General features: G+C 44.6%; 2 protein-coding genes across 3 annotated transcripts in view; one reads left to right on the top strand and one right to left on the bottom strand.

The window, feature by feature from the left end:
- The window catches only part of VMP1 (vacuole membrane protein 1), a 138,701-nt gene extending 119,226 nt beyond the window's left edge, over positions 1-19,475 (bottom strand). Inside the window, exon 1 of the mRNA XM_066635611.1 lies at positions 19,395-19,475. The gene's annotated coding sequence lies outside the window, so the exon portion shown is untranslated. The remainder of the gene's footprint in view (positions 1-19,394) is intronic.
- A 411-nt stretch (positions 19,476-19,886) lies between these two features.
- PTRH2 (peptidyl-tRNA hydrolase 2) lies at positions 19,887-24,667 on the top strand. 2 transcript variants are annotated; one of them, XM_066635981.1, is made up of 2 exons: positions 19,887-19,947; positions 21,544-24,667. In XM_066635981.1, exon 2 carries the CDS (start codon positions 21,551-21,553, stop codon positions 22,067-22,069), a length of 519 nt encoding a protein of 172 aa, XP_066492078.1. In that variant the 5' UTR covers positions 19,887-19,947; positions 21,544-21,550; the 3' UTR covers positions 22,070-24,667. The 2 variants fall into 2 exon arrangements, with proteins under 2 accessions (XP_066492078.1, XP_066492077.1); XM_066635980.1 differs by having other exon boundaries at positions 19,903-19,984; positions 21,544-24,666.
- The last annotated feature ends 2,815 nt before the right edge of the window (positions 24,668-27,482 follow it).

Genomic DNA, 27,482 nt, shown 5'->3' with positions numbered 1-27,482 from the left:
CATTCATCAGAAGGACTACTTCTATGTGGTCAAATATCCACAGCATCCCAAGATTTGTTTTAAAATGGGAAGATTCTAGACCTTGAATGTGCATAGGTAAGCAGGAAATTTTCAAGGTAAAAATACTACTGCCTGTAAGCATGTAAAACGAAGCCTAAATTGATTATATTTTCCAGTTTGCATGCTGCCTAAAATTTTGGGAAGGTACAAGATTTTATACATTTGATACAACAATTTGTTTTACTTCCAGGAAAAGGGCAGTAAGGCAATTTCCAAGGTTTATTAATTCAGTTATATAAGTTTCTCAGAACGAGTACAGAGAAAACACTTAGTAGCCTTAACCTGGTTAACCTAACCTATAAGCAAAACCAAGGTTTACCATGTTATGCTAAGTCTTGGCCTTAGCAGACATGAATGGGGATATACTAATGGATTCCACTTATCAAAGGGAAGAGAACTGCTTTAACATGTTTTGCTCAGAGCAAATGCAATGCTTAATTATGGTTTTTGCAAATCCACTTCATATCAGAGATTCATATCTTGGTTTTTGGCTAGCTCTTAACCATGGTTTCAGCTCTTAAGCATTTGGATGCAACAGTCATGTTAAGGAAAATAAGACCATGCTTAATTGTTCTGCTGACACAGGGCCTAGAATCCTAAGAAGTCATGATCTCATTTTTCTCCCTTTACAGCAAATATACTGTAAAGAAATGTGAGCATGTGATGGCAATGACCAAGCAAGTTGTTCAATCCTTAATATCCTTACTATAAATGCATCATGTCCCCCAATTCCAAGCAGGGCATCTCCAATGTTTAAAGGATACTCAGTTTACGTTGACTACATGCAGTTTCTTCCCATCTAAAATGTTCAAACTTGCATGCAGAACATCATGCACAAATGCAGGACCCATGTTTGAATCATTCCCAGTATGGGGAACAAAGACCATTATCTTCCTATTCCTTCATATCTATATGCTTGGAGCTGTTTACATTAAAGTGATACAGACTTCTGTCCACAAGGGATCCTTTGTGGCCATTCTGCCCATTTCAACAATGCTCCATTCAGCCTTGGCACATCTCATAATATAACTTCTTCTAAAAGTCAGTGACTGCTAATTAAAAAGTTGCTTTGTCGACAATAGCATCAATTACCCAAATTGGGCCCCTGGCTTTAAGGCGAATTCGCACATAAGAGTGCAATCATTAGTTTTGGTGCCCAAAATGTTTCTTAGAGCTTCCAAGAAGCTCAGAATAGTATGTTTCCCGCTTATATCATCACAACCACACTGTGAAGTAAGTTAGGATGAGGGTGGCAACTGGCCCAAGACCACTCAGGGAATTATATGGGCTCGGCAGAGAAGTGAACCCAGAGCTCCACAGTCCAAGTCCAACACGCTATTGCTTAAGCTGGAACACCACATAAGATAACAAGTGATTTTCTGAGTTTTTTTAATTTGAATTATTTAAAAACATAAGAATAGGCCTACTGGATCAGGCCAAGGCCCATCTAGATCAGCTTCTTCTACCTCACAGTGGCCTATCAGATGTCTCTGGGAACACACAAGACAACAAGATGCCTGTATCCTGTTGCCACTTCTTTGCATTCAGAGACAGATTACCTCTAAAATCCAGAGGTTGCATAAAGTGACAGACTTTCCTCCATAAATCTGTCCAATCCCCTTTTAAAAGCATCTAGGCCACGTGTCATGACAATGTCCTTTGGCAAGGAGTTCCATTTGTCTTTAAGCATCCAGTTCTACTTGAATTCACATAGCTGAGGCCTTCTACAGTGTGGCTAGAGTGTTAACCTAGAACAGGTGAGACCTGGGATCAAATCTCCACTCAGCCATCAAGTTCACAAAATGACCTTGGGTCCATTTCTCACGAGGGTAGCCATGAGGATAAAATAGAGGGAGAAAGAAGCATGCACACCACCCTGAGATCCTTGGAGGGAGGAACATAAATGAAAACACTAAGTATTGCATTTTGGGTAATTGTAGAATTACAATGGTAGCAAGTGTCTCAATTACACTATTGGTTCAATCATATTATTGATTTAAAATGTTTGTTGATTTTTTAAAATTTGAATATTCAGGTATTTTGTGGTATTTTAGGCACTATGTGCTTTATAAATACAAAAATTATAAAAAAATAAAATAATTCAAAAAGCAGCAGCTGCAGGGATCTCACTTCCCTCTCTACATGAAAGAACTCTGTTCCAACAGCCAGTTGTCCAAGGGGAGCCATCAGACAGAGGACTGATGGGGCTCCAGGGTTGCTCTGAATTGTTATTGCAAGCCACCTTAGGGACTATTTTGATTGAAAGGAGAGAGATAAATCTATAAATAACTATATACATTTTTTACAACCTGGCTTCAGTGCCCCTGTGTGCACACAGATTTCAAGAGGGACAAATATTACCTACAAGAAAATGATGCATATGTCAAGTCTAAGCACAAAGAGCAGGAACATAAATGCTTGCAACAAAATTGCTTTTTGCTAAATATTACCCCTCAAGACATCTCCAGATCCAGCCATTCCAAACTAATGCTTGTTCTTGCCCCAGCCAGGAGCATAAAATCTCATCTTCAAATCAAAACCTCCTTTTTATAGAAGGTTGTTCAAGAGTGACCTCCTACAGATGAGCCAGCATCATGCTGGAAAATGAAACATCCAGCTCTAAAACCCCACTGTAGAAATTTGGTCCCCTGGATTGTCCCTGGGCACAGGAATCCTGCCCACATACACACATAAACACTTGCCACAGGGAGAAATGAGCAGCCTAATGAGAAATCCTGCCATTATTTAAAGGCAGGATTTTCTCTAATCCTAACATCTCTCATCAAGGAAAAAGAAGTGCTTGAGACCCTGTTTTCAGTCTCCCTATGATCATCTACCTGTAGCCTAAGTTTGATACAAGCAGAGTTTATTTTGCACCGAGCATGGCTAAGTCAACATTTTCATTATTTTGTTGGTCCTTAAAAAGGTATTCTGCTATTCCTGCTTTTAGATTTCTTTTCCTTCTTATCAGCCAATGTGGCTACCAATACCCCACTGAGGTCCTTTGAGGAAAGGTGAGATAGCACAGCTTAGTGTCTTGTTCCATTAAAGTTAATACCAGTTACCAGTTAACTCTTCTCTGTCCAACTGCCCTTCACCCACTGCCAGCACCAGTGCCCTCCTCACTCCCAATGGTGGTATAAGCCCACTCCCTAGTTTGAGTTGCACCAGATTTGACCTCCAAACTGACCCTCAGGGCCCTGCTTGCTGCTGTTTTATACATCAAAAATCCCCTGCATAGATGTGGAAGTGCCAGCTTCCAAATTTCTCCAAAAGAGGAGCTTTCAGCATTACCCTCAAGCAAGCAGTGAACTCCTAAAAGCAATGGAAGTCAGACAGCAGTTGCTCTCCGTGAATAAAGTATGCTTAGGGCCAAGCTTTGTGTCACATAGCGGTTCCTGAATTTTCTACCTTTAGGAAATCCTTTCCATAATAAAACTGCCTGCCATGGAACTCCCTCCCTCTGTGTCTTTGCAACCAATTTTAGATTCATTTTAGGGTGGACAACCTTTCCAAATCCTGAACTCACCTTTAATCCCAACCTGCACCATGAGGCATACTTCAGGTTGCATTTTGTTTTGTTTAAATAATAACCACTTGTTTTCTTCTTTTTTAAGTGACCAGATGAAAAGGTGAGTAGGGCCCCATATTTTGGCGGTATAGGAGGAGGAATTTTTGTGGGTGCAGCTTTTCATAGAGGGATGAAATGTAAAGTGATACAGGAAGCTGCCTTAAACCAGCGGGAATATATCAGTTTAGTTTATCTCAATGTTGTTTACACTGACTGGCAGCAGCTCTCCAGAGTTTCAGACAGCCCTACCTAGAGATGCCAGGGATGGAATCAGAGACCTTCTGCAGGCAAAACATGGGCTTTAACATTGAGCTATATCCCCATCCCATGAAAAAGGCACAACTCCCTAAACAGCTTCTTCTACCTATAACAAATAAAATGTACTAATGTTCTTATTTGCATCCAGTCACATTTCGCAGGTTACAACATCCTTGCTTAGGCAAGCTGCTCCCTTTCAGCATTAGCTCCCTAGCTGCAATATGGGATAATACTTACCTAACAGAGTTGCTGTTGTAAAAGGTACATCAAGATAATATACGTGAAGCACTTTGCACACTCAAAAAGCATGATACAAAATGTTGGGTATTACCACAACTACTGTTCAAACTTTCTTCACTTTTGAAAGAGATTTACCATGTGGCGGGTGGGGGGTGGGTTTACAAGAAACACAATTCAAACATTTCTTGGGCACACAGAACTAGTCATGCAGTTACTAACATCAACCAAATGGTGGTGCCACTGGTGTTTCCCAACTTAGATTGAAGCTTTATCTATGTGTAAACTTTGATTCATCAGCTGAAGACCACTGCCCCAGGCATCGGACACAAGACCCTAAATGGGGAATTTGCTCCAGTGTAGGTGTGGGCAGGCATCAAACTTATAGGATCAATTTATTAGAAACCCCAAGGTCAATTAACTGGATGCCAGAGCAAAATAATGACTGAGGAGAGAGAAAGTAGATGCCTCTCCACACATGCTTAAACCAAGGATTTGTTTTCACTATCGGAAAAAAACAGAGTTTTAACTGCTCCTATTGCTAAGCAATTGGAAGTGAGAAATTCTTGAAGCTCTCCTCCAAACTACCCAGAGATTCACCAATAGATCCTGACTTGTTTTCTGCACCCCATTCCTCTAGCCCAGGGCTCACCAAACTTTTCCGCAGGAGGGCCACATCCTCTCTCTGACACTGTGTCAGGGGCCGGGGGAAAAAAGAATTAATTTACAATTCAAATTTGAATAAATTTATATAAATTTACATAAATGACTATATTAGAGATGGAACTTAAATGAATGAATGAAGGCCTTCCAATAGTTCAAAGCCTATAAATGCACAAAGGAAGGTTGGCTTTTCCATCATTGTCACAGATGTGAAACAGCAAGCAGTGGAGCTTAACCAGTTGCCCTACGCTGAGAGCAACTGCCTCGGGCCAGCACGGGCTCCAGAAAGTTTCTGGAGGGCCAGAGGTTCATTGGAAACTGGGGGCTCCCCGTGGGCCATTCTGGGAGGTCCTGAGGGCCACAAGTGGCCCCCGGGCTGGGGTTTGGGCACCCCTGCTCTAGCCTAGAAAAGACTCAGAAAACACTCTCCTTTAGCTGTGCATGGCAGGGAAAGACCGGTAGTGCTGGGTAAGATATCTTGCAGGGAATCTTGTCCACCACTGCTATCTCATCAAAGAACCCTGATAAGCTTCTCAGAACACAATGTTCTAAAGCAATTTAAATCATAATCGACTATGCAACAGAACAAGCTTTCACTAAACCACATTTAAACATGGTATGTTCATTAAACAATGCAGCAACAGCACCTGCAGTTATAACACTGCCTTCTTCCCCTCTCCTTCAAAGCAATACTGGAAAAATTGTTCAGGAAGCGAAACTTTTGCAGAGTTGAGAAACCATTTCAATTCCTAGGCATCAGAGCTTCAGTTTTAGGAATACAGGTGACCCAACACTTGGGATTTCCTTGTCCAACCTTAGTAAAAAGGCAAACTATTGACATATAATTGTATATAATTACACATCATGCACAAGTTAATCAGTTAAAGTAAGCCAAATGACAGAATAAATCCAAATTCCCCAATGAAATGTTAATATACCACGTCGTGGCCTCTGTCTCCCAGGTTTCCGATCAAGTTCTCTGCCTAATCAGTGCAGGTGGACCTTCCTTCTACTAAATCAAGAAAGAGAAATGGGAACTTGCCAGAAGTATGATGTAGAATGAATATCATTGAGTTTTTCAAACTGAGGACAAGAGGTTTTTTAATAAGCTTTTAGGAGGTGTGGATGATAACTATAAAAAAAAGAGCAATTAAACTATTTTTAGTTCTGTGAATACCCAAAAGGAAACACTCAATTAGATTAGAAATTAGAACAAGAACCAGGGCATTTCTTAAAGGCATTCCAAACTGGCACAGAACTACCTATGAACGAAGTAGTTCAACAGTGAAGGGCATACAAGCCATATGTCCCAACTAAAACAGTTCATCCTATTCCAAAATATTGTTACAGCCAATATATGCTGCAGATCTCAGATCCAGTATGCAAAGGTAGTAATACTTGAGATGGTAGCTCTGCTACAGAGTTGGACTGGCTCACTATCCTGGACCCTGCTATCAGAATTCCCAGTGTGAGACACCTGGCACCTTATATCTGAGTTGGCAGGATACACTTAGGAGGGTATTCATAGCTCAGTGAAAGAGTGCCCGCTTTGCATGCAGAAGGTCTTATAATCCCTTGCAGTATCTTCAGGTAGGGGTGAGGACAGATCCCTGTTTGAAACTCTGCAAAGCTGCTACAACACACTGTAGGAAATACTGACCAGCCCAATGCAACATTAATCCCTGCACAGCAATGCAACAGCACTGGCGTGGGGTATGCTACATCCTGCAAGGGAATTCTGGCTGCTGGTGATCTTCTCGGGGTGAAGGAACATTTGTCCCCTTGCCCCAGCAGCCACAAGGGGTCAACTTGGACCTGTGTCAGCGGTATTGCTGGCTCAAGTCAAAGTTGATCCATGCAGGCGGATCAGTCCTAGGAAAGGCCTCAGGATTTGGCATGCGCTGACCCTGCCCCACTCCCAGACATCCACTCTCCCTGTTGCAGCCCTCTTCCACTCTCCCCCATCCCATTCAACCCACTTTCCTTAGGCTCTCTGAATTGAGCATGATTGCAGAAAGACCATATAGGCAGGCAGGCAAGCAGATTCATTGTCTTCTTTGCCTCAGTTCAACCAGGACAATAGCTCTAGCCTGCCCACCTTCTAAGACTGGCATGCATCAGTCATTGGGCATCCGAGTCCACCATACCAGTCAGAGGGCAAGTAGGAATGCCCAGTGGGCATAAATCATCCAATTGGGTGGTTCAATGACATAACTGAAGCTAGATTTCTTAAGGTCAAGCCCAAGGATACTTGGGTGTGTTCAGTTTGGCTCCCTCAGATATTTTGTGTTTCGTTAAGCTCCCACCTGCCTCTTGGGGAATCAGAGAGATATGATGGACTCTTCAAGCTGACCTTGGATTAAGAACAGTCAAGGAACAGTGTGAATTAGCTGCATTAGATAATTATTGCCAGCAGTCACCCGATTTTATGTTTCCTAAGCTTCAAGCCTGGGCACTGCCAACTTGCAAACTATTTTCCAAGCCTTCTTGTATTATTATGATTAAATCCTTCTCCACTTGTATATTTAATAAACTCTCATTTTACATTTTAACACTTTATCTGCCTGTGGCTGCTTATTCTTGTGCCTCGCTCCAAATCTCCATGATACTTTGCTGCGTACTACTAGTTAAGTTCGAGGGCAATTGTCCATGTAATGTGGAGGAAGACTTCCAAGAACAATTTTTCTTTGCCAGGTTTTATTCTTCTGGTAGCGGTAGAGGCTATTGATTTTGGTCCTGGCAGAGAGACAGGTCAGAGGAATGGAGGGAAGGACCAGCATCAGGGCTTCTCTCCAAAAACCACAGAGTACCAGAAACCATTTGGATCAAAGACAACCAGCACAAAAGCTTTTCAACTACAATTGGTTAGAATAGGTCATGTGGTACTCCTGAACTCATACTCAAAGCTTCTAAATCAAACTAGTTTGCTGGTTTGAGTAAGTAGGAGAAAATCCAACACTGGTTACAAACTTATTTCATCCCACTTTCCTCTGTTTTGTCTCACTCTGTCTTACTTCCAACTTGACAAGTTTCACGTTTTTTTTTTTACATTCACACATAAAGCACTGATATCACAATATGGTCTTCCAAATATCCCATCAGAGGTACCAGCTCCCAAAAATATTTAAAAGTCAATCTGCCCACAAATTTCTGTATGAATTATTTTTAGTCTAAAACAACAAAAAAACCCTCAATTTATATAAAGATGGTCACCAGGAAAAGATTCTTACTCGCCATAGGAGAGCAACTATTTGCAAACCTGCATCTTTAAAAACCCAGTTTGGCCCTCCCAACAAACCACACAAAAATGTAACTGGTGACTGTTACCTGCAGTAGCACAGAATTCAAGAAGTTGCTGCATTAAAGAAAGAAAAACTTCCACCTAAAACCAGCGAGTTTTCTTCAGTTGTTGCAAATAAAGTCGGAGCTAGTTTGCTTGATGAGTGTAAAATTCAATCCTCTGAGAGCCCAGTCATGCAATATTTGGAAAGGACATCAGGGAAGCTGTATCCCCTTAGGTGACCTCTTTGAGCAACAGGTGGTGGTCTCCTTCCAAGAGCAACTGCCAAAAAGACACAGCTGTCCTTGAAGCACACGGCAAGTGGCTCTCAGGTTTGTTGTCCCCACCACCCCCACACAACTGCCAAGCAGCATCCCAACACAGTACTACATGCTGGCACGACATTAACAGATGGAAGGCAAAAACACAATCCTTAAGCTGCACATTGCGTAAACACCCCTGGATTTTCCCTTCTCCAGTTTCCCCATTCATTGCTCTATTTGCTGATGTCGCAACAGCTTCCCCTCAGAGTTGGAAGAGGCAGCAATGTTTGGAAAAGGTCACGTTGTCAGTTGTGCAACGGAGCACATTTTCTCAGCATCACCTTTTAATTTGGGCCAAGCAGAACGTCCTACTTTTCTAAGCAGCAGAGGCTGGCAGTTCACTGGGTGGGGCTGAAGAAATGGTATCAAGTTATGCCAGGAGGTAGTGGAGTGGAGAAGAAAAAGAGGTAGGTAGGTTCACCTACAGTGAACAAGCATATGAAGCTGCCATCTACCGAGTCAGACCTTTGGTTCATCTAACTCAGTATTGTCAACACTGGCTGGCAATGGCTCACCAGGGATCCAAGGGGTCTTTCCCAGCCTTAACTGAAGGTGCTGCCAAGATCTGAATACGTGTGCAAACCATTTGTTCTACCACTGAGCTATGAACCCAATAAAAAGATCTCCAGGCTAACAGCTTTGTAAACCAGAACTCATTCTTGCCCTTTTCAGCCAGTTGATATGTCACAGATGACTAATGCTGACGTGTGTGTACCAGCAGGCTATTGACTTTTGCAACATCTGGCTGATCACAGAAACAGCACACCACATGGGACAGACTTTTGATTCAATACAGCTGGGCACTTCTTGCATTCTTAATACTGTCTATGTTCCCAAAAGTCTGCATTCATCTTACATTCTGACCTGGAAGTTAACTTGCCCTGGCTCTCTTAATTCCAGACCACTGTGGACAGAAGACAATCCCTGCTAGATCAGACCAAAAGTTTGTCTAGTCTAGCATCTCGTTTCTCACAATGGCCGGCCAGCCAGGTGCTTCCAGGAAGTTTACATCTGAGCATGAAGGTAAAAACTCTCCTCTGCTCTTGCCCCCCAGCAATCAGTTCCTACAGAATACTGTACTGTCTCTGAACTTGAAGGAAGTTCCATTTAGTTACCTCATGGCTAAGAGCTGGAGACTTAGCCCCCTTCATGATTTTGTCTAGTCCCTTTTCAAAGTCATCTCAGGAAGTGGCCATTACCTCATCTTTGGGCAGGGAATTCCAGAAATTAATTTGGTCGTCTACTCCAGTGTTCAATCTGGGAAAGGTCTGCTCCCAGGGAAGTACAGGCGTGCCCCTGCACCTTCAGGGAATCCGTTCCAAGGACACTCCCCCCATGGACACAGAAACCACAGATATGGGGGAACTCTATAAAAATAGAAGCTCCAGCACCACCTCCTATGCAAAGTTAACAGCTTCCCCCTTAGCACTGGAGCTAGTTTCATCAAGCATTCAGGCTGCCAGCAGCCTGCTCTGTAACGTAAGTTTAAATACCTATCACAACCTGTTAAAACAAGGAAGCTTTGCCCAGATCAACTTTTTAACAGTGCTAATGGGTGGGGGTGGGGGGTGTTTTGCAGATACAGGGGCCTGTCTGTATCTTCTTTCCAGCCCTGCTACTTGTGATATTTTTAATTGGAGACATCAGGGAACGAACCTAGGACCCTCTGCATAGATAGCATTTGCTCATTTACTGAACAAGTGAGCTGATGAGTACATTGACTAATCTCCTACGACTTAGGAGGAGAGCCAACTGTCAGTCCTTTTTCTGCTGGACCTGGGATGGTGGTGGACAGATCCAACATTGCTTCTAACCTGTTCTCATCTCCTCCCCTCCATTGCCATACTTCAGGAAATCCCACACTGAAACTGGCTACTATCAAAAACCAGGATATTAAATGAGGGAGGTTGTTGGTCTAATTTAGAATCACCTGAAGAGCTATCACAAAAAAATGACCTGCTGTATCATCACTTGCTGGAGGTCAGAATATCTGTTCCCTTACCTTGGGGCTGTACTACAGTTGCATCAGTGCTGGAAAGTTGGGCCCTAAGAGACTATAAGAGAAGTCTCATGGTCTGTTCTTGGTGCTGCTTCCTAATTTCACCCTTCTGCATCAAATCACATGCCTCAGATACATCTGGCAGTACCTCTCACCTCTCCCAAATTGCATGCTAAGACATATTAGCATATCACCATAAATCATTAATCTCTGCATGAGTCATTGCTCCCAATCAGCCTCCACTAGGTAAGGGAAATTCTGACCCATCTCTCCACTGATCTGGTCATTCAATAACTCCAAATGCAGCAGAATTCCCTGCCCTCAGAGGAGGATGCCCCCTTCATCTCTGAAATGCCACCGCAGCAAACTGTACAATCAGCTTCCACAGTTGTTAGATAATTGTGCTGCTTTTCTGCATCAGAAGCAACAGTCTACCATCTTAGGAGGTTGCCTGTTACTTCTCTGCCTGAGCTGCTGCTTTGAACTTGCCTCTTTTCTATCAGAAGACACATCCAGCACCATTACACGAGCTATGCTCAGTCCCCTCTTACAAATGAAAAGCATGTCATTTTAGCTTTCATTCAGAAAAACAAACATGCTATGGCTCTTGTCAGTATAAGAAACAGTGCTTCAGATACTCTTGGTTGTTTTACCTCTCTTCAACCTGAACCATCTCTCTTAGTCAAAAGCGAGCTATATTTAGCTCATGAATGATTCCTCACAAGTGAGGCACAGCAGCCTCAGAATTGTTTTGCTTCTAACCACTTCAATTTAGAGCTGTTTGTTTCCAGCCTGCAGCAATGAAATAGCCAAAGAGTGAATGTAATGTCTCAGCATTAGCCACAGGGAGGGGAAAAACAAAAACACCCCTGAGCAGACACTGATATAGAAAGTTCAAGGCTCCTGACATGCTTTCAATCACTGGGTCCATTCACATCTCTAATGCTGCAACTCTAATGCTCTCTTCCCAAGTAATCCAACATTAAAGTCACTGACATCATGCTGAAAAAAAAAAATTAGGCTACCATTTCAGGTTTTTACAACGATAGCAAAGAGACTTTTGGGGGGGGGGGGAGGAAGAAAAAAGTTATTGGCAAGGATCCTCAACCCAGATACATGCAAAATTAAAGTAGGTCCAAAAAACAAACAAAAAAAAAAAAACCCTGGGTTCTGAGAGATTTGTTGTTCTATGCTGTAATTTTATGAACACAGGTCAAACTTATACACACCCATTCTTTGGAAGCAAAAGGATTTGTGACAACGATATGTGTATGTAGTGCACAGGTTCACTTTATAAAACACTTAGGGTCCAACAGTGATGTTCCTGGGGGTCCCTGTGCCTGGGGCAACCCCCAGGATTCCGTGCCCCACACCCCGTTTTGCCCCCCTTCTCCACCACCCCCGCGCACCTGACCCGGAAGTAATTGTGGTGACGGTGACGTCACCGCAATTACGTCTGCGCAGCTACCTCCTCCGTTCCCCCTTTGAAAACAAGGGGGAACGGAGCAGGCAGCCGAGGCCCCCACAGAGACTTCCGCACTGCGGGGGTCTCCATGGCAGCGGTCTGGGGCCCGGTCTGGTGATCTGGGCTGGGAATCTTCCCCTGTGCCACGGAGAGATGCACTCTAAGGTGCAGGAGGGGCGACCCGAGCCAGAAAGCTTCCCTTGCGCCACAGAGAGACACGCTCTGAGGTGTAGGAGGGGTGACCCGGGCCAGGGGGCTTCCCCTGTGCCATGGAGGGACGCCCTCCTAGGTGGAGGAGGGCCGCCCCCTCCCCTCCTCCTTTATAGGAGGAGATGAGATGGGCACCCTAGAGTGTCAGTGCCTCTCTAGGGTGCCTGTTTCCTATCCTCCTATAAAAGAGGAGGGGAGGGGCAGCTCAGTCGGTGCCCAGGCACTGACAGAGAGGCAGCAAGTTGCCTCTCTGCAGTGCTCCTGGGTGCACCTCTGGGAGGGGGGGACAAGGCTCCGAGGCGCCTCTGGAAGGTCGGCGTTCAGGGCATTTGCCCTGTTTGCCCCCCCTAGGTACACCAGTGGGGTCCAAGCCTTTCCAGCTTTCCACGACTAATGCAGCCATGCCAACAGGGAGTGTGCTGCATCCTGAGGTGGGGGGGCAGTCACGGAGGCCTCCTCAAGGCAAGAGAACAAAATTCACTTACCCTGGGGCTGCATTGTGCCTACACTGGTGTTGGGAAGTTGGATAGGAATGGGTTCTCAGTGTCACTGAGTGGACAGAACCAGGTAGCTACTGAGAAATATAGAAGTGATCACATCTGGCTTTAAATACAGGAGGAATGATGGCTCCCTCTGCCCTCGCTAAATATTGCAGATCATCATAAGAACAGCCCTGCTAGATCACAGCAAAGATCCACCTAGTCCAGCAACCTAATTCACTCAGCTGCCTCTGGAAAGCCAACAAGCGAAACATGGAGGCAATTGCCCTACCCTGCTGTCGCCCCCCCCCCCCCGGAACTAGTATTCAGAGGTGTAGGACCACTGAACATGAAGGTTCCAACAGTCATCATTACCATTAGCCACTAATGAAGCCAGTAACATCCCTGATGATGATACTTAGCACTTTTTAGAGAACATATAATGTGATCAAAGTTCTTCACCCATGTTCTTTTAAAAATCATAACAGCCCAGATCTATTATCCTTATAAAGGGCAGAACAAATGGCAGGATAAAGAATTGGCTAAAATCAGTTTATACACAAGGCAAGTTTATATACTGCCTCACTGTTAACTACTACGCTACAGTGGACACCAGCTCTTAAAATAGGGTAGCAGAAACAGAAGGAGAAAAGAACATCATATACTGCAAGGAGTTTCACTATCAGGAGCAAAAGACTTAAACTTTGCTCTGTGAGAAATTAAAATGAAGAGCCACGTCAGTCTTTTGTAGCTATACAACAGAGACTTTGTACCACTTCAGAGCAGGATAGCTTAAGAATCCATGAGATTCTGTAAACTTTGGTCTACTTCAGATATACAAGGCAGCACTATCAACAGGCAAAGCATCTAGGCCAGGGGTGCTCACACTTTTTTTGGCTCGAGAGCTACTTTGAAACCCAGTAAGGCCCGGAGATCTACCAGAGTTTTTTTTACAATGTTCGCGCCATCATAACATATAACATTTATGTGTACAATGTATGTTGGTGTACCTTGAGCCCCACTGAGTATAACAGGACTTACTCCTGAGTAGACATGCCTAGGATTAGGCTGTGAGGCTGCAATCCTAGCCACACTTACCTGGGAGTAAGCCCCATTGAGTACAATGGGCCTTACTCCCTGCGTTTCCTCCCAGAGGCACCTGAAGGGGGGGTCGGCACTCCGCGATCTACTCATTTTGCCTCGCGATCTACCGGTAGATCGCGATCCACCTATTGAGCACCCATGATCTAGGCAAACCACCCACAAAACACTAACAGTTTTATGTTCTTCAAAGTATTTGCCAGTGTAGAAGCTGCTTCCCTTCCCCCTTTCTCACCTTTCTCATCTGCTTCCTAGCAAAGTTCCCAAAGTAGTCTTACACTTCTGCTTCTGAACATTCACAGAAGACTAACAGGCAAAGTGATAATATTATGCCCAGGAAAAGATTTATGTACCCCACAAGCAATGTCAGAAAGCACAAATCTGTCCTAGATGAAATCCACGAGCTGAAATCGGGGACAGCACAGCAATGAAGACTGTGTGGTTAAGCCTTGCCTCAGTCAGTGGACTAGGTGTCAAGTCACATGCCAAGTTTCAGTGTCAAATCCTATCCAATTTTCCAGTGCTGGTGCAGTTGTGCCAGTGGGGTGTGCACTACATCCTGCAATGGAGGTGCAGTCATTGGGGCCGCCTCAAGATTTGGGAACATGTGTTCCTTTACTACAGGGCTGCATTGTGACTACACCAGAGATGGAAAGTTGGACAGGAATGTGCTCTCAGTCCTTCATCTACTATAACACTACCAAACTAAATCTTTGCTGAAATTTAGTTAGTTTTATCACTGCTAAAACTAACCTAAACATTGCAAGGATTGCTGAAATCAGTGCATGTGAACTAGAATTTATCAGGAAATTTTACTCTATTCCAGTGTTTCTCAAACTGTGGGTCGGGACCCACTAGGTGGGTCGCGAGCCAATTTCAGGTGGATCCCCATTCATGTCAATATTTTATTTTTAATATATTAGACTTGATGCTACCATGGCCTGCAACTGCATTTGGGGAAATGTTACAGACCTGTACTGTTAACAAGCTACTATGTATATTCTTTTAACAATGACAGTCAAAAGGACTTATCCCTGGGCAAGGGGTAGAATTGCAGCCTAGGATTGTTAAAAATTTTCCTGCTTGATGATGTCACTTCTGGTGGGTCCCGACAGAGTCTCATTCTAATACGTAGGTCCTGGTGCTAAATGTGTGAGAACTACTGCTCTATTTATCTTGGTTTGGACAAAAGTGAACGTTTCCTGTCTCACTATGTAATTAAAAAACTACATTCAGCCAAAAAATCTGTAATCACCTATCACTGGTGATGCAAATACCATCATACTTATATCATTTTTAGCATTATTAGAAAAATTTGTATCCCACCATTCCGATGCTGAAGCAAATGCCCAAGGCAGCTTACAAAGCTCAATAAAAAGTGCAGTGTATAACACACACAGCTGAACCATGGGGGGTGGGGTGGGATTTGGTCCAGAAAGCAGCTAAGTCACAACACTATTACAAAGAAAGAGGGCAGACATCAGCCCATCACCCAAACACCAGATGAAACAGACATGTTTTGACCCCTCGCTGAAAAGCCATGGGGGGGGGTAGTTCTTAATTCCCTCAGAAGAGAATTCTATAATTATGGTGCTACTTCAGAGAAGGCTCGCTGTCACACTGCTCCCCTCTAACTTGGAACAGAGGTGGCACTGGAAGGAGAGCCCCTTCTGATGACCTAAGCGGACAGGCAGGAGTGTATAGGAGAAGGTGCTCCCTCAGATAACCTGGTCCTGGACTGTGAAGGGCTTTTAAGGTCAATACCAGCACCTTGAAATGGGAGCAGAAACAAATAGGTAACCAATGCAATTGCTAGTGCAGCAGTCCAACAGCGTCAAACCATCTAGTTCCAGTAACCCCCCTGGCTGCAGTTAGCATTCATGAATTTAGCTTCACATAAGAATTTCTCTCATTCCATCACATCCATCATCTTCTGGTCCCTTTGTTTCCAGGTATGGACCCATCCTTGTAGATGGGTCTAATACAAAACCATTTTTCCTGCCTCAGTACTTTAGTCAATTAACTCAGTGTATCTTCATCTACTATTATTGGTGTTGATATGTAAAGTGCAGTGACCATTCACTACTTTACATAACAGTCACTACCTGTACCTCTTCTATTCCTTACCCTTTATCTCACACCTTTTACAATTCTTTTTCCTTTTTCGCTATCCCCTATGAACAGAGGTTCCCAAACGGGCATCACAATGTGTTCCCAGGGGTGTCATGGACCGTGCGCTGGTCGAGCTGCTCAGCAGTGCAAGTGGAATGCGATGAAAGAAACTGCCGAGTGGAGGTACAGAGTGACAGGCTGGACTCTCTGCAGAGCTGAGGAAGGGCCAACTCAGCTTCCCTGGACCCATTTAATGCTATTTTTAGGCCTTTTCAGTGCAACCCAGAAGTAAGTGGCACTGACATCAGCACTTCAGCCTCACTTATTTCTAGGTCTGAAATAACACCTTGAAAAGGGTGTTGCCGGCTCAGTAAGTTTGGGAAGCACTGCCCTATGAGTCTAAAATCTCCTTATTTTCTCTATCCCCAACCAAGTATAAAAACTTGCCAAATGAGAATGACACTTTGTGCATTGATGAAATGGTCTGTGGTCCATGTGAGCTTATGTTAAAGTAAACGGGTACATCTTTAAGGGGCTACAAGACTTGCTGTTGCTTTTCTTGCAACAGACTAACCAGATCACCATCTAGGAGTGTGCAAGCACTAAAATAGTACTACACAAATGCAAAGTCACAGAATTTTGGAAGGACCTACAAGACCGCCAAGTCCAACCACCCCCTGCCAACACAGGCAATCCACAATGACAGCATCCCTGATAGAGGTCCAGCCTTCTAACCAAAATATTGGAGGTTTGCCTCCAATAATGGACAATCTACAGCTTCCAAGGCAAACTGCTCCACTGCTAAACTCTTCATACCATCAGGAAGTTTTTCCTAATATTTAATCACAATCTCCCTTTAACACTCAATTTTAAAGTGTTAAAATTACTGTCATTGCCACTTTAAATGGTATGTTTCCCTTCGAGGATGCTAGTGATTCCTGCTTCTACAATGCCCTCAAAAACATTGGTACATCTTTATGTATAATGCCAATCAGCAATACAGCTCAGTCCTACACTTGTGACATTTGGAAGCCTCTCCAGGAGGTTGTTCTTTGAAAACAGGGCTTAGGAGAACTGCAGCCCAAAGTACTGGGAACAATTCTAGATTCATACGCTAGAGGGAGCAAATGGAGGGAAGGAACATTGCACAGGTGTGAAGGTTCTGCAGAGGAGACAGATTCTACCTCAAGCTGACCTTTTGAAAGAAAGGACTGCTGTAGCTGTCAGACACAAGAGCCTTAATTAGAAACAAACTCATTCAATGTCACAAAACACTTTGCCTGGGATTAACAAACAGGGAAGAGGGGCGAATCCAAAAGGAAGGTTGCCTCTTATTGAGAACACCAGAAATCTAATGGCCATATCTGATTTTTTTCCAACTTGTCTTGACAGATCCCAGTTACAAGAAGTGACAACTGCCACATACAAGAGGTTTGGAAAGTAATACTCCCAAAGTTCTTGGAACCAGGGAAGAGGAAGTGTGTGCATGTGATGAATGCAGATGGAATCTGAGTTCTCAATAGACTGGGGGGGGAGAATAAACAAGAGGGAGGAGATCAGCATTAGGTTTGCTACCCAAGTAGGATTTGCAAAATGCAAAAAATGCTGGTGATCTGTCCTCAAGATATCTTGGTGGGACCAGGTGCTATGGAGGACAGATGACAGAATTGGCCAACTTCTTTGTGACAAGGTGCAGAAAATCCCTTTTCCCCATAATTATTACAAGGTAACCTGTAATGTTCTCACTTTATGTCTTGACACCCAAAACCACTAGCTCTTTTCTCTGCAACTGTGAAAGCAAGAGATGAGTTTTTCCCCTACAGCACACCATGCTCATCTCAGCACATAAGGCAAGCAGGTGCCAAAGAGAACAGAGCTTCTGTCCTTCTGAGTTGGGTAGTGTTTTTGGCAGGCACAGACTTTTATCACCTCAACTACACCAGAAGCTACAACTGCAGAAATCATCTTCTCTCTAATTCTTACAGTGCAATTCTATGCATGTCTACTCAGAAGTAAGTCTCATTGTGCTCAGTGGGGCTTACTTTCCTGATCAGGGTGTTTCCTTATAACTTTCCACATAATGGGAAAGTGTTACAGCATTTCAGAATAAGAAGATCTTGGGGAAGCCTTCCCATAACTGTGTCTGCTCACCCTACCAGCAGCTAAGCGAGGAGACCTACTTCAATTAAAGAGTCCGCTGTCACAAACCCCACAATCTTCACATACTCAAGGGAAATGAAGTCTTCATACAACCAAATGCATTTGCTGGCCTCCCTCCCACATTTTCATCGACTCTTCCGTTCCTCTTTGAGTTGTCTCCCAATACTGTCAAAACACTGAAAACTCCTTGGAGTAAAGACCTATATCCTGTCAGCTATGCCAAGTGATGTGCGACTGGGGTATTTGGTGGGCTACTGTGAGACACAAGAAGTTGGACAAGATGGGCCTATGGCCTGATCCAGCGGAGCTCTTATGCCACAGGAATAGTGCTACATCCAACAATGATCACCACCACAACTACTTGGAAGAGGAGGGGATGCAAGCCCAGTTGTTATTAGACAGGAGAGGCAGTTTTGTGGCTTGGGGCATAAGAACATCAGAAGAGCCCTGATAGATCGGGACAAAGGCCCATCTAGTCCAGCTTCCTGTATCTCAGAGTGGCCCACCATATGCTCAGCCATCCCCAGCACAAGGCCAAGAGACCTGCATCCTGGTGTCCTCCCTTGCGCCTGGAATTCTGACGCAGCTCACTTCTGAAATCAGGAGGTTGCACATCCCCATGATGGCTTGCAACCTGTGATGGAGTTTTCCTCCAGAAATCAGCATCAGACCCAGTGAAAGCCAGAGTGGTGTAGTGGTTTGGGAGGTGGAGTTAGACCTGGATGATCCAGGTTCAAATCCTCCCTCAGCCACAAAGCTTCCTGGGTGACCCTGGGCCAGTACTTTCTCTCAGCCTCACCTACCTCACAGGGTTGTTGTGAGAACAAGAAGGAAGGGAGGAGCAGCTTAGCTCTTTGGAAGAAGGGCGGTATAAAAAGGTGAAAAATAAAAATAAGTACATCTGCCCAATCCACTGATAAAGGCATTCAGGCCAAGTACCACCGCCACATCCAGGGGCAAGGAGTTCCACAGACTAATCACGTGCACCCATCATGGCTTGTGACCGGTGATAGACTTTTCCTCCAGAAGGGTGTCAGATCCCTTTTTCAAGGCATCCAGGTCAGGCGCCTTCACCGTGTCCTGCGGCAGGGAGTTCCACAGGGTAACCACGTGCTGGGTAAAGAAGTGTTTCCACCCAGCTCTCCCAACAACCAGTCTGGGTGGCTGCCCCGGCCCTGGTGCTGCGTGCGAGGGCAGAGAACACGGGGTGGCCGAGGCGCCTCCACCCACCGCGCCCAGTGGCGAGGAGTTCCACAGGTTAACGGCACCTGGGCGAAACAGCAAGGCATGTCAGTGGCCTGCGGAACTCCCCGCCACTGGACCTGAGCCAGGCTCTCCTCAGCCGGCGGGAGGGTCTGCGCCTCCCCGGGCAGCGAGGGAGCCCCGCCGCCGCCTGCGGAGACCGACCCGGCTAGGGCGCCTTTGTTCCCGGAGCCGCCTCTGAGAGATCCTCGCGCGCCGCGCCGTCGCACTTACTCCCCTCCGGCGCGCGCCCGGCTTCTCCGCTCGGCTTTGCTGCTGCCGCCGCCGCCTCCTCCTGCAGCCGCTGCTCCTGCCTGCTGGACTCGGGCCAACCCGGAAGTCGGCGGCGGGCGCTCTGCCCAGCCCCTGCTCGCTGGCCGGAAGCGGTACTCCGCGCGCGTCACTTCTTCCACGCGGCCCCCTCTTGGGTCCCTTGCAGTGACGTCATTTCCGGTATGAATCTTTTTTTTAAAAAAACTCTTTCCATCTCTCGCCGCCGCGGCGCGGAAGAGAAAGTCTAGCAGACGCTCTTCCAGAAATATAAATCAGGATTGTCAACTAAACCCAAGTCGTGGGACGCTTCCGGTCCGTTCTGGCGTCCTGATTGGCAGGAGCGTTTGTGACGTCACTGGAAGCCCGCCCATTGACCGTTGGGACGGCGCTCGAGGAGTGCCACGCGCTTGGTCAGCGCTGCGCTCCGATTGGCCGGCGGCACTTGTGACGTCACCGTCCCCACACAGCGTCTTGTGCGCTGCTCCGAGGCGGAAGAAGGGAAACGCTTCTCAGGGTGAGCGGGACCGGCGGGCGCCGCGTCTCTGGAGCAGGTGGGGAGTGCTGGGAGCGGCTTCGTTCCCGTGCAGGAGGCGCAGGGTCGAACTATGCAAATTAGTGCGTGAAATGTAAAATTATGCTAATTTATGCTATTTTTCCCCAAAATTGGTGAGAGTGCGAAGGAGGGGACAGAAGGGTGTGTATGTGAGGATATACGTGAATACCTGTGACGTGTGTGTGTATATATAGGTCATTATAGTATATATATACACACACACATCTAGGTTGGAAATTGGCATTATATATAATGTATATAATATATATATAATATTATAATATATATATATAATGTACGTATGGCTCCCCCATGTATGGCTAAGAGGCACTTTTTCAAGTGGGTGCTCCTTTTCTTAGCAGGGGGAGAGTAAGTGGCCCACCTCACCCCAGCACTGTCTGTTCTAGTGGCTGTCTGCTGGCGTTCTTTTGCATCTTTTAGATTGTGAGCCCTTTTGGGACAGGGAGCCATTAGTTATTTGATTTTTCTCTGTAAACCGCTTTGTGAACTTTTAGTTGAAAAGCAGTATATAAATACTGTTAATAATAATAATGTTTTATGTATTATAAAGTTGATTTGTATGAACTCACTCTAGTGGAGTCCAAGATTTTTAATTTTTTTATTTTAAAAGGTTTATTGGTTCTTTCCTGCAAGAGGGGACCCAACGAAAAGGAAACTAAATTGTTTTTGAAAGTATGAAATGTAATCGCTTAGGTGGAGTATAAACACACATTGTGAATTCTTCCAGCATGACAGATTATTGCAGAGTCCCATGGAGGGGTTTTGTCCTGTACCCATGACCTACTGTTAAGTAGGTCTCAGCCTTTAACAAAGGATTTGAGTGGTTGCCTACTCAATGCTTTAATTATGCTGAAGGTAGTGGGTGTGTTATTTAATAAGTGTTCTCTGATACATTAAATAAGACCATAAGTTACTAGTCCACAAGTATTCTTCCTGGGGTATATTAGGGTGTAATCCTAACCAACTTTCCAGCACTGAGGTAAGGGCAATGCAACTCTGACGTAAGAGAACAAACATTCCCTTACCTTGAAGAGGCCTCCATGATTGTCCCCCCAACTGCAGGATGCAGCATGTGCCCCACTGGCACAGCTATGGCAGTGCTGGAAAGTTGATTAGGATTGCACCCTTAGTCATTGAGCCCTAAAAGGAACCAATGCAGCCAGGTTTCTCGAGGCAGCTTCACTCCTACATCTGCTTATTCACCACCAAGTGGCTGGGCATGGACAAACCAGAATTGTTTTTCATGCTTTTGTTCTATCTTTTTTCTAAGGCATGCAGAGTGGCATTTGTGGAGCATTCTCACTTTATCCTCACAACAGCCCTGTGAGATGGGCTGGGTTGAGCTGAGAGAGTGACCTACTTAAGGTCACTTTGACCTTCTTGGCTTAAAGAGGGATTTGAACTCAAGCCTCCCAGTCCAAGCTGAGGACAATCTCCTGTGTAGCACACAGACTGCACAGTGGTGAACGCTGGAACTTTGATTCTCCTGAGTGTTTCAGTAGTTGTGCTGACATTTCTCCTCTCCTTGATTTCCAGATGTGCCATGGATTACCTTTCTAAGACAGGTCTTTTCAGTATCATTGCTGGAGTTGCCTGTGGGGTGGGCCTGGGCTGGGGCATTCGAGCACGGCTATTCCGCCCACCCAAAGCCAAAATGACTCTGCTTGCCAATGAACTGGGCAACGAAGGCAGCATTATGGGCGAGAGTGGAGAATTCAAGATGGTGATAGTCGTCCGAACTGACCTGAAGATGGGAAAGGGCAAAGTGGCTGCGCAGTGCTCACATGCAGCCGTTTCCGCCTACAAGCAAGTTCAGCGCCGAAACCCTGAACTCCTCAAGCAGTGGGAGTACTGTGGGCAGCCGAAGATGGTGCTGAAGGCTCCCGATGAAGAAACTCTCATTCAGCTCCTGAGTGAAGCAAAGTTGCTGGGCCTGACAGTGAGTTTAATCCAAGATGCAGGCCGCACTCAGATAGCCCCAGGCTCCCGGACAGTCCTCGGCATAGGTCCAGGACCAACTGAGATTGTGGACAAAGTTTCTGGCCATTTAAAACTCTACTGAATGATGCATGCCTTGCTTAGCCATGAGGAAATAACTATTGTGTACATTTTTTTAAAGCAAACTCCAAAACAATACCATGAAACCATCCCAATTTTTCTCCATTGTTTTCTTTTATTATCTGGTGTACATGAACACACCTTGCTCCTACCTACTCCTTTGTTGTCAGCTAGTTAAAGCAATACCACATATTCAGATTTGGAGAAGAAATATTTTGGGTGTACAAGTGGCTGAAAATAATGCATGAATGTAGTTCTGGAGGGCAGGCTGATGGGTTCTTTAGTTGCTTTCTAAAAGATCTTCAGTCTGCAGCAAGAAAAAGCAAGACTATGCTTATCAAAGGCTCAAGCTAGAGGACTAGCTAAAGCAGGGGTGCTCAATAGGTGGATCACGATCTACTGGTAGATCGCGAGGCAAAATGAGTTGATCGCGGAGTGCCGACCCCCACTTCAGGTGCCTCTGGGAGGAAACGCCGGGAGTAAGGCCCATTGTTCTCAATGGGGCTTACTCCCAGGTAAGTGTGGCTAGGATTGCAGCCTCACAACCTAATCCTAGGCATGTCTGCTCAGGAGTAAGTCCTGTTATACTCAGTGGGGCTCAAGGTACACCAACATACATTGTACACATAAATGTTATATGTTATGATGGCGCGAACATTGTAAAAAAAACTCTGGTAGATCTCCGGGCCTTGCTGGGTTTCAAAGTAGCTCTCGAGCCAAAAAAGTGTGAGCACCCCTGAGCTAAAGGAAAGATGCCTCTAGTGAGTGCAGAAGTAGGCCCCACCAGTGCCAGGCACTATTAAGTGCCATCTAGTTTTCTTTTGCCTATAGTAAAATCTGGTCTGACCAGTGGTACAGTGGCTGTTCTCAATTTTAACTATAAGCTGTCCTTTGGTTATAAGTATGTGCGGTTCTCCAATGGTACTGTTCTAATAGTCAGGAAATGGCTTTCTTGCACCAGTATGCAACCTCTTTCTGGCAAGATTAAGGCTGCAATCCTATATACTTACCTGGGAGCAAGCACCATTGAATAGAATGGAATTTCTGAGTAGACATGCATAGGATAGTGCTGTAAATTAGCCATATGTGAATGATATCACTGTGAAGAAGGCAGAGAGTTGCAGCCTCTAAGGCTGCAGTGTTTCTGGCTAGGGCAGGGCTTCCTTTAGCTGCCCTTGGCAAAAAATAGGTAGTGCAGGAAAGGTGAAAAAAGGTTGTTCAAGTTGCAGCAGAGTTGTGGATAATGAAATAGATAAAAATGTGTTATAGGCATTATGCAGCAGCAGGCTTGTGCAAAGAATCTTGAGAGTCATTCAAGGCAGGCAAATTGGTTAGCATGTATCATACCATACTGATTCATACCATTAGTCAATCTAGCTCAGTAGTGTCTATAGCAGTGTTTCTCAAACAGTGGTTCTGGAGTCAGGATCCACTAGATAAGTCATATAACACCTAGCTCAGTTAAAAATACAGGGAACAGTGCTGTTGGGCAGTTAGGGCACCTGGTGGGAGAAAGGCCTGGTACTTTTCCCTGAATAGGTGGGAAGATTGGATGCTGGAAAGAGGCTGTGTGGTTGGAGAAGGATCCAAATCTGTTTTGACTTCTGAGCTAGGCAAAGTAACACAAAAATGTGTTGTAATGAAATTGTATGCTGCCTTGGGCATCTGCTCGGGCAAAGGAAAGGTGTGGTAAAAATACTTTAAATAAATAATGGGACCTTTTGGCTTAGATTTGTAGCCTAAATTGATATCACTTTGGCCATGACATCACTTCCAGTGGATCTGAATAAATGGTCATTCTAAGGAGTGTGTCCTGGGGCTAAAATGTTTGAGATTCACTGGTCTATAGGGAGTAGCAGCAGAACACTCAATGATCTCCAAACCACCAGACTAGTGCACTGTAAAAAGCTTCCCAGTTGTGTGCAGTACTTACTGGTCCACAATGCTGCCTCTTCCGAGGGTCGGTATTGTCAGAAAGTCACTCCAAGCAACTGTTTCTGCCCTGAAATCAGGGCACAGATCCTGCTGGCAGAAGAAGCAGCTGCCCAGCATGACTTTCAGACAAGATCAGCTGGGAAGATAAGAGGTAACAGCACAGAAGAGTAAGCAGTTTACAACAGGGAAGGCTTTTTCCAGGCACTGGCTTGGGCCTGCAGACTGTGGTTTGGCACCTGCTTATCAAAGAAGTTTGATAAGTAGAGATGCCAGGGACTGAACTTGGGCCCTTCTACATTCAAAGCATCTACTCTGCCACCTTACAGCCCCCTCCCTTAAGTCAGGCTTTTTGATCATACAATTCGCTTTTCTGTCTCACTCTAGGGCATTCAGGCTTCACTGAGCTTAGGAAAATAACTCCCTTATGAATTTGTCTAATGTTTTAGAACTGTTAAGATAGGAACTGGCAAACACAACTATGAAATAAATTTCATAATACATTGTGCAAAGCAATGTTTGTGTTATCAATTGTACATCTATTTTCATTTCTAATAAGTAAGCCTGAGTGCAGCTACTAAGACAGGTAACATTCACTCAGTACTTTCATAAAAATCTCTTTAAATGTTTGTCCTTCCCAGTACTACCCATCCATTGCTTTAATTTTACCATATAAGGGAAGCTAATCAGAATAAAGTTCTCCTAAAGGGAAGTATGTGTGATGCTTAGATACAGTTTTGCTGTGTCTCCTTGCCACTCCTGGAGAGAGGTGGTACAGCTACTGTTTGGTTTTAGAAAAATGCAGCTTAACTGGTGCCCGGGGGAAGACAGCAGAGCCAAGCAGAGCCAAAAACAAAGAGCTGTTACATTAGCAACTACCTCTACTTGAAACATTCATGCAAGAAAGCAACTGATGCAACCACATGTAATAGAACTGGCAGGTTGTGTTCTTTCCTTGGTAGCATTGGATCCAGTCTTACCTGTTCAGAAAAGAGTATAGATGCTGAACTTGTACTACCCTCTGGTGGCTAATTTCTGTAGTAGCTGAGATGCCTTGAGTAGATAGGAAGAGCTGTTTTGTACTTATGTCTCCACAAGGCTGATGGCAGCATAAGACAGTTTTCAGTTTTTCAAAAGCCTGTGATCATGAGACCCCCCCCCCCCCAACCCAGAACACTTTATAGAATGGATTTGAATCTCAACATTTTTCTTGAAAGGTGTTAACTTAGCACAGGCCTGTCTTGAACCAGAGAAAAAAGTGACAAGCTCATCCTTTCATCCAGAGCAGCCCTGCTAGGCCAGGTAAAGGTCTGTCTTACCTAGCATCCCATTTTCAACACTGGTTAACCAGATAAGCCCCAGGAAGCCCACAAGCAGGAAATGAAGACTATAAGCTTCTTCCGCTGTTGGGCTCTTCCCCCGCATGCTCACTAGCAGCGTGGAGGCAATATGCAAGCAGGCTCCAAACAGCAGTTATATCCAATTTCCATTTACTAGGCCACACCAGTTAATTTATCTAATCCCATTTTATAGCCATATAGGTAAGTCAGCCACTTAATTTTACTGGGTCACTTAGTACAAAGTAAACACCTCAAGGAGAGGTGTGCTTTTTCGCAGGTTTTGTTCAACAAAAATGCAAAGTGCAGAAAGTAACGTAATGTAAATGCGCTCTTGGCATAAAAACACATAACAAGTGCTTTAAAAGTATACTAGTCCGTCAATATAGATAGTATAGTGTCAGCAGATTTAGCTATGTGTATGTAGGTGTTAAGAGAATGGTTTTATTTTTTCCACAGATTTTGGGCTCAGGTTTTTTTTACAAAAATGTGAAGTGCAGAAAGCAGTGTTGTGTTTTTATTTCATTGTCAAAAAGCTCATCTCTACCCCTAGGTGCATAATTGTATAAACCTCAAATTGTGTTGCCATCTCCTCATTACTCAGAGGGCAGAGGTTGTATAGTGAACAAAGATGGGCAATCCCAAGCATCACCTCTCCCCCAAACCTTTGAATAGTTCCCTCCCTGGTTGGGGTTATGTACTTGCCTCCTGGGCAGAGCTTAAGGACCAAGCTTTGTCCCTACACAGCACATTCCAGCCTGCAGGACCATTTGACTGTTACTATTGGTACTTGGGGCTAACAACTTCAGGATGACCTTGAATTTTCCAGGTTTTTGTGACAGGTATTTTGGACAGCACTTCCATTTCACCCAAAATACCTCTTAAATTTTGCTTCAACCCTAATACATTACTTTTTTCTTAATCTGCAAGCCTCTAGGAGACAGGACAGGACTATGAACAGTAGAACCTCTACATTGGTTTGAACCAATGAGATAGAGTAGGATATAAAAATCAAATAGTTTTTCAACATCAAGGCTGTAATACACTGAAAATCCAACATTGCCTCTCTCAACAGCAATGAGAGTGCACCACCACGTTAGATGCCTCTGGAAAACAGGGATTGCAGATAGTAGTCTTCATTTCTGCTGCAAAGATATAACAAGCAGTCCTTGGATGTGAGATAGCAGCTGCTACCTATGCAAGAGCTGGATGAGTCTATAGTGTTGATGGCAAAGACATGCCCAAGGGATGGCTGCTCTTCCAACTGTCAAATTAAATTCTTAGCTTCAGAGTTTCTCCCCTGAGATTAGATAGTTGCTCACTGCCCTAGGTAATCCCTTGAGAAAGCCAGTGCCATGTTTTCCATTCACTTGGAAAAAACTAAGATCCATTTAAAAACATGGCACCAGTGAGAAACTGATCCAGCCAGAACCTCTCTCTTTTTAAGTCAGTCTTTTTAAGGCTTTGAGTTCACCACAATTATATATATATATATACAGCAAACATACTGGTTTAGCAGCTCCCAGAGAACCCCAAGAATCCAACTACAGCTTCCAGGCTTCTTTGGGGGAAGTCATAGGGTAAATCTGTGGAGTAAATAGGGCCCTCTATGCTTTATGGTTTTATGAAGGCCAACTGATTATGGCAGGCTAGAGCCTCTGCTCCGTCTATTCACTCTTGGAATGAAACAGCCACCTGTTACAGGATTTTAAACAACTTACATAAATCTGATGATATACAAGTTATATAATGCTTTTGTAGTTCATGCACAGGTCTTAAGTAGGTCAGGATTAACCACCATATTGCAAAAAGGGCCAAGATGGCATACAGTTAAGGCCACTCAATGACTCTATTACAGAGGCAATACTGAACCTTTCTGGTTCATTGAAGGATGCAAGGCACACAGCCTAAACCTGGTGGTCAGAACTCTGCTGGTACTGATAACTGGCAGTGTCAGACCATTTCAGTTTAAACAGTGATGCTACTTACTGCTTCCAAATACATTTTTGTGTTTCCATTATCTCCTCTGAACGCCTCTTCCAGTGCCAACAGGTGAACTGAATCACTGAGAGGTTGCTGGGGTCATACACTAACCATACAGGCCAGACTCTTCCACACAAGTCTGCAAATACAGTAGTTTGGCTTCCT

This window comes from Tiliqua scincoides, chromosome 8, assembly GCF_035046505.1.
Source record: "Tiliqua scincoides isolate rTilSci1 chromosome 8, rTilSci1.hap2, whole genome shotgun sequence".
NCBI lineage: Eukaryota > Metazoa > Chordata > Lepidosauria > Squamata > Scincidae > Tiliqua > Tiliqua scincoides.
The sequence above is the reverse complement of the archived record's forward strand: the minus strand, read 5'-3'. Positions and strand labels throughout refer to the sequence as shown.

Bases quoted from the DNA above. Each gene is read 5' to 3' on its own strand.
- PTRH2 (XM_066635981.1), top strand. From the start codon at position 21,551: ATGGATTACCTTTCTAAGACAGGTCTTTTCAGTATCATTGCTGGAGTT.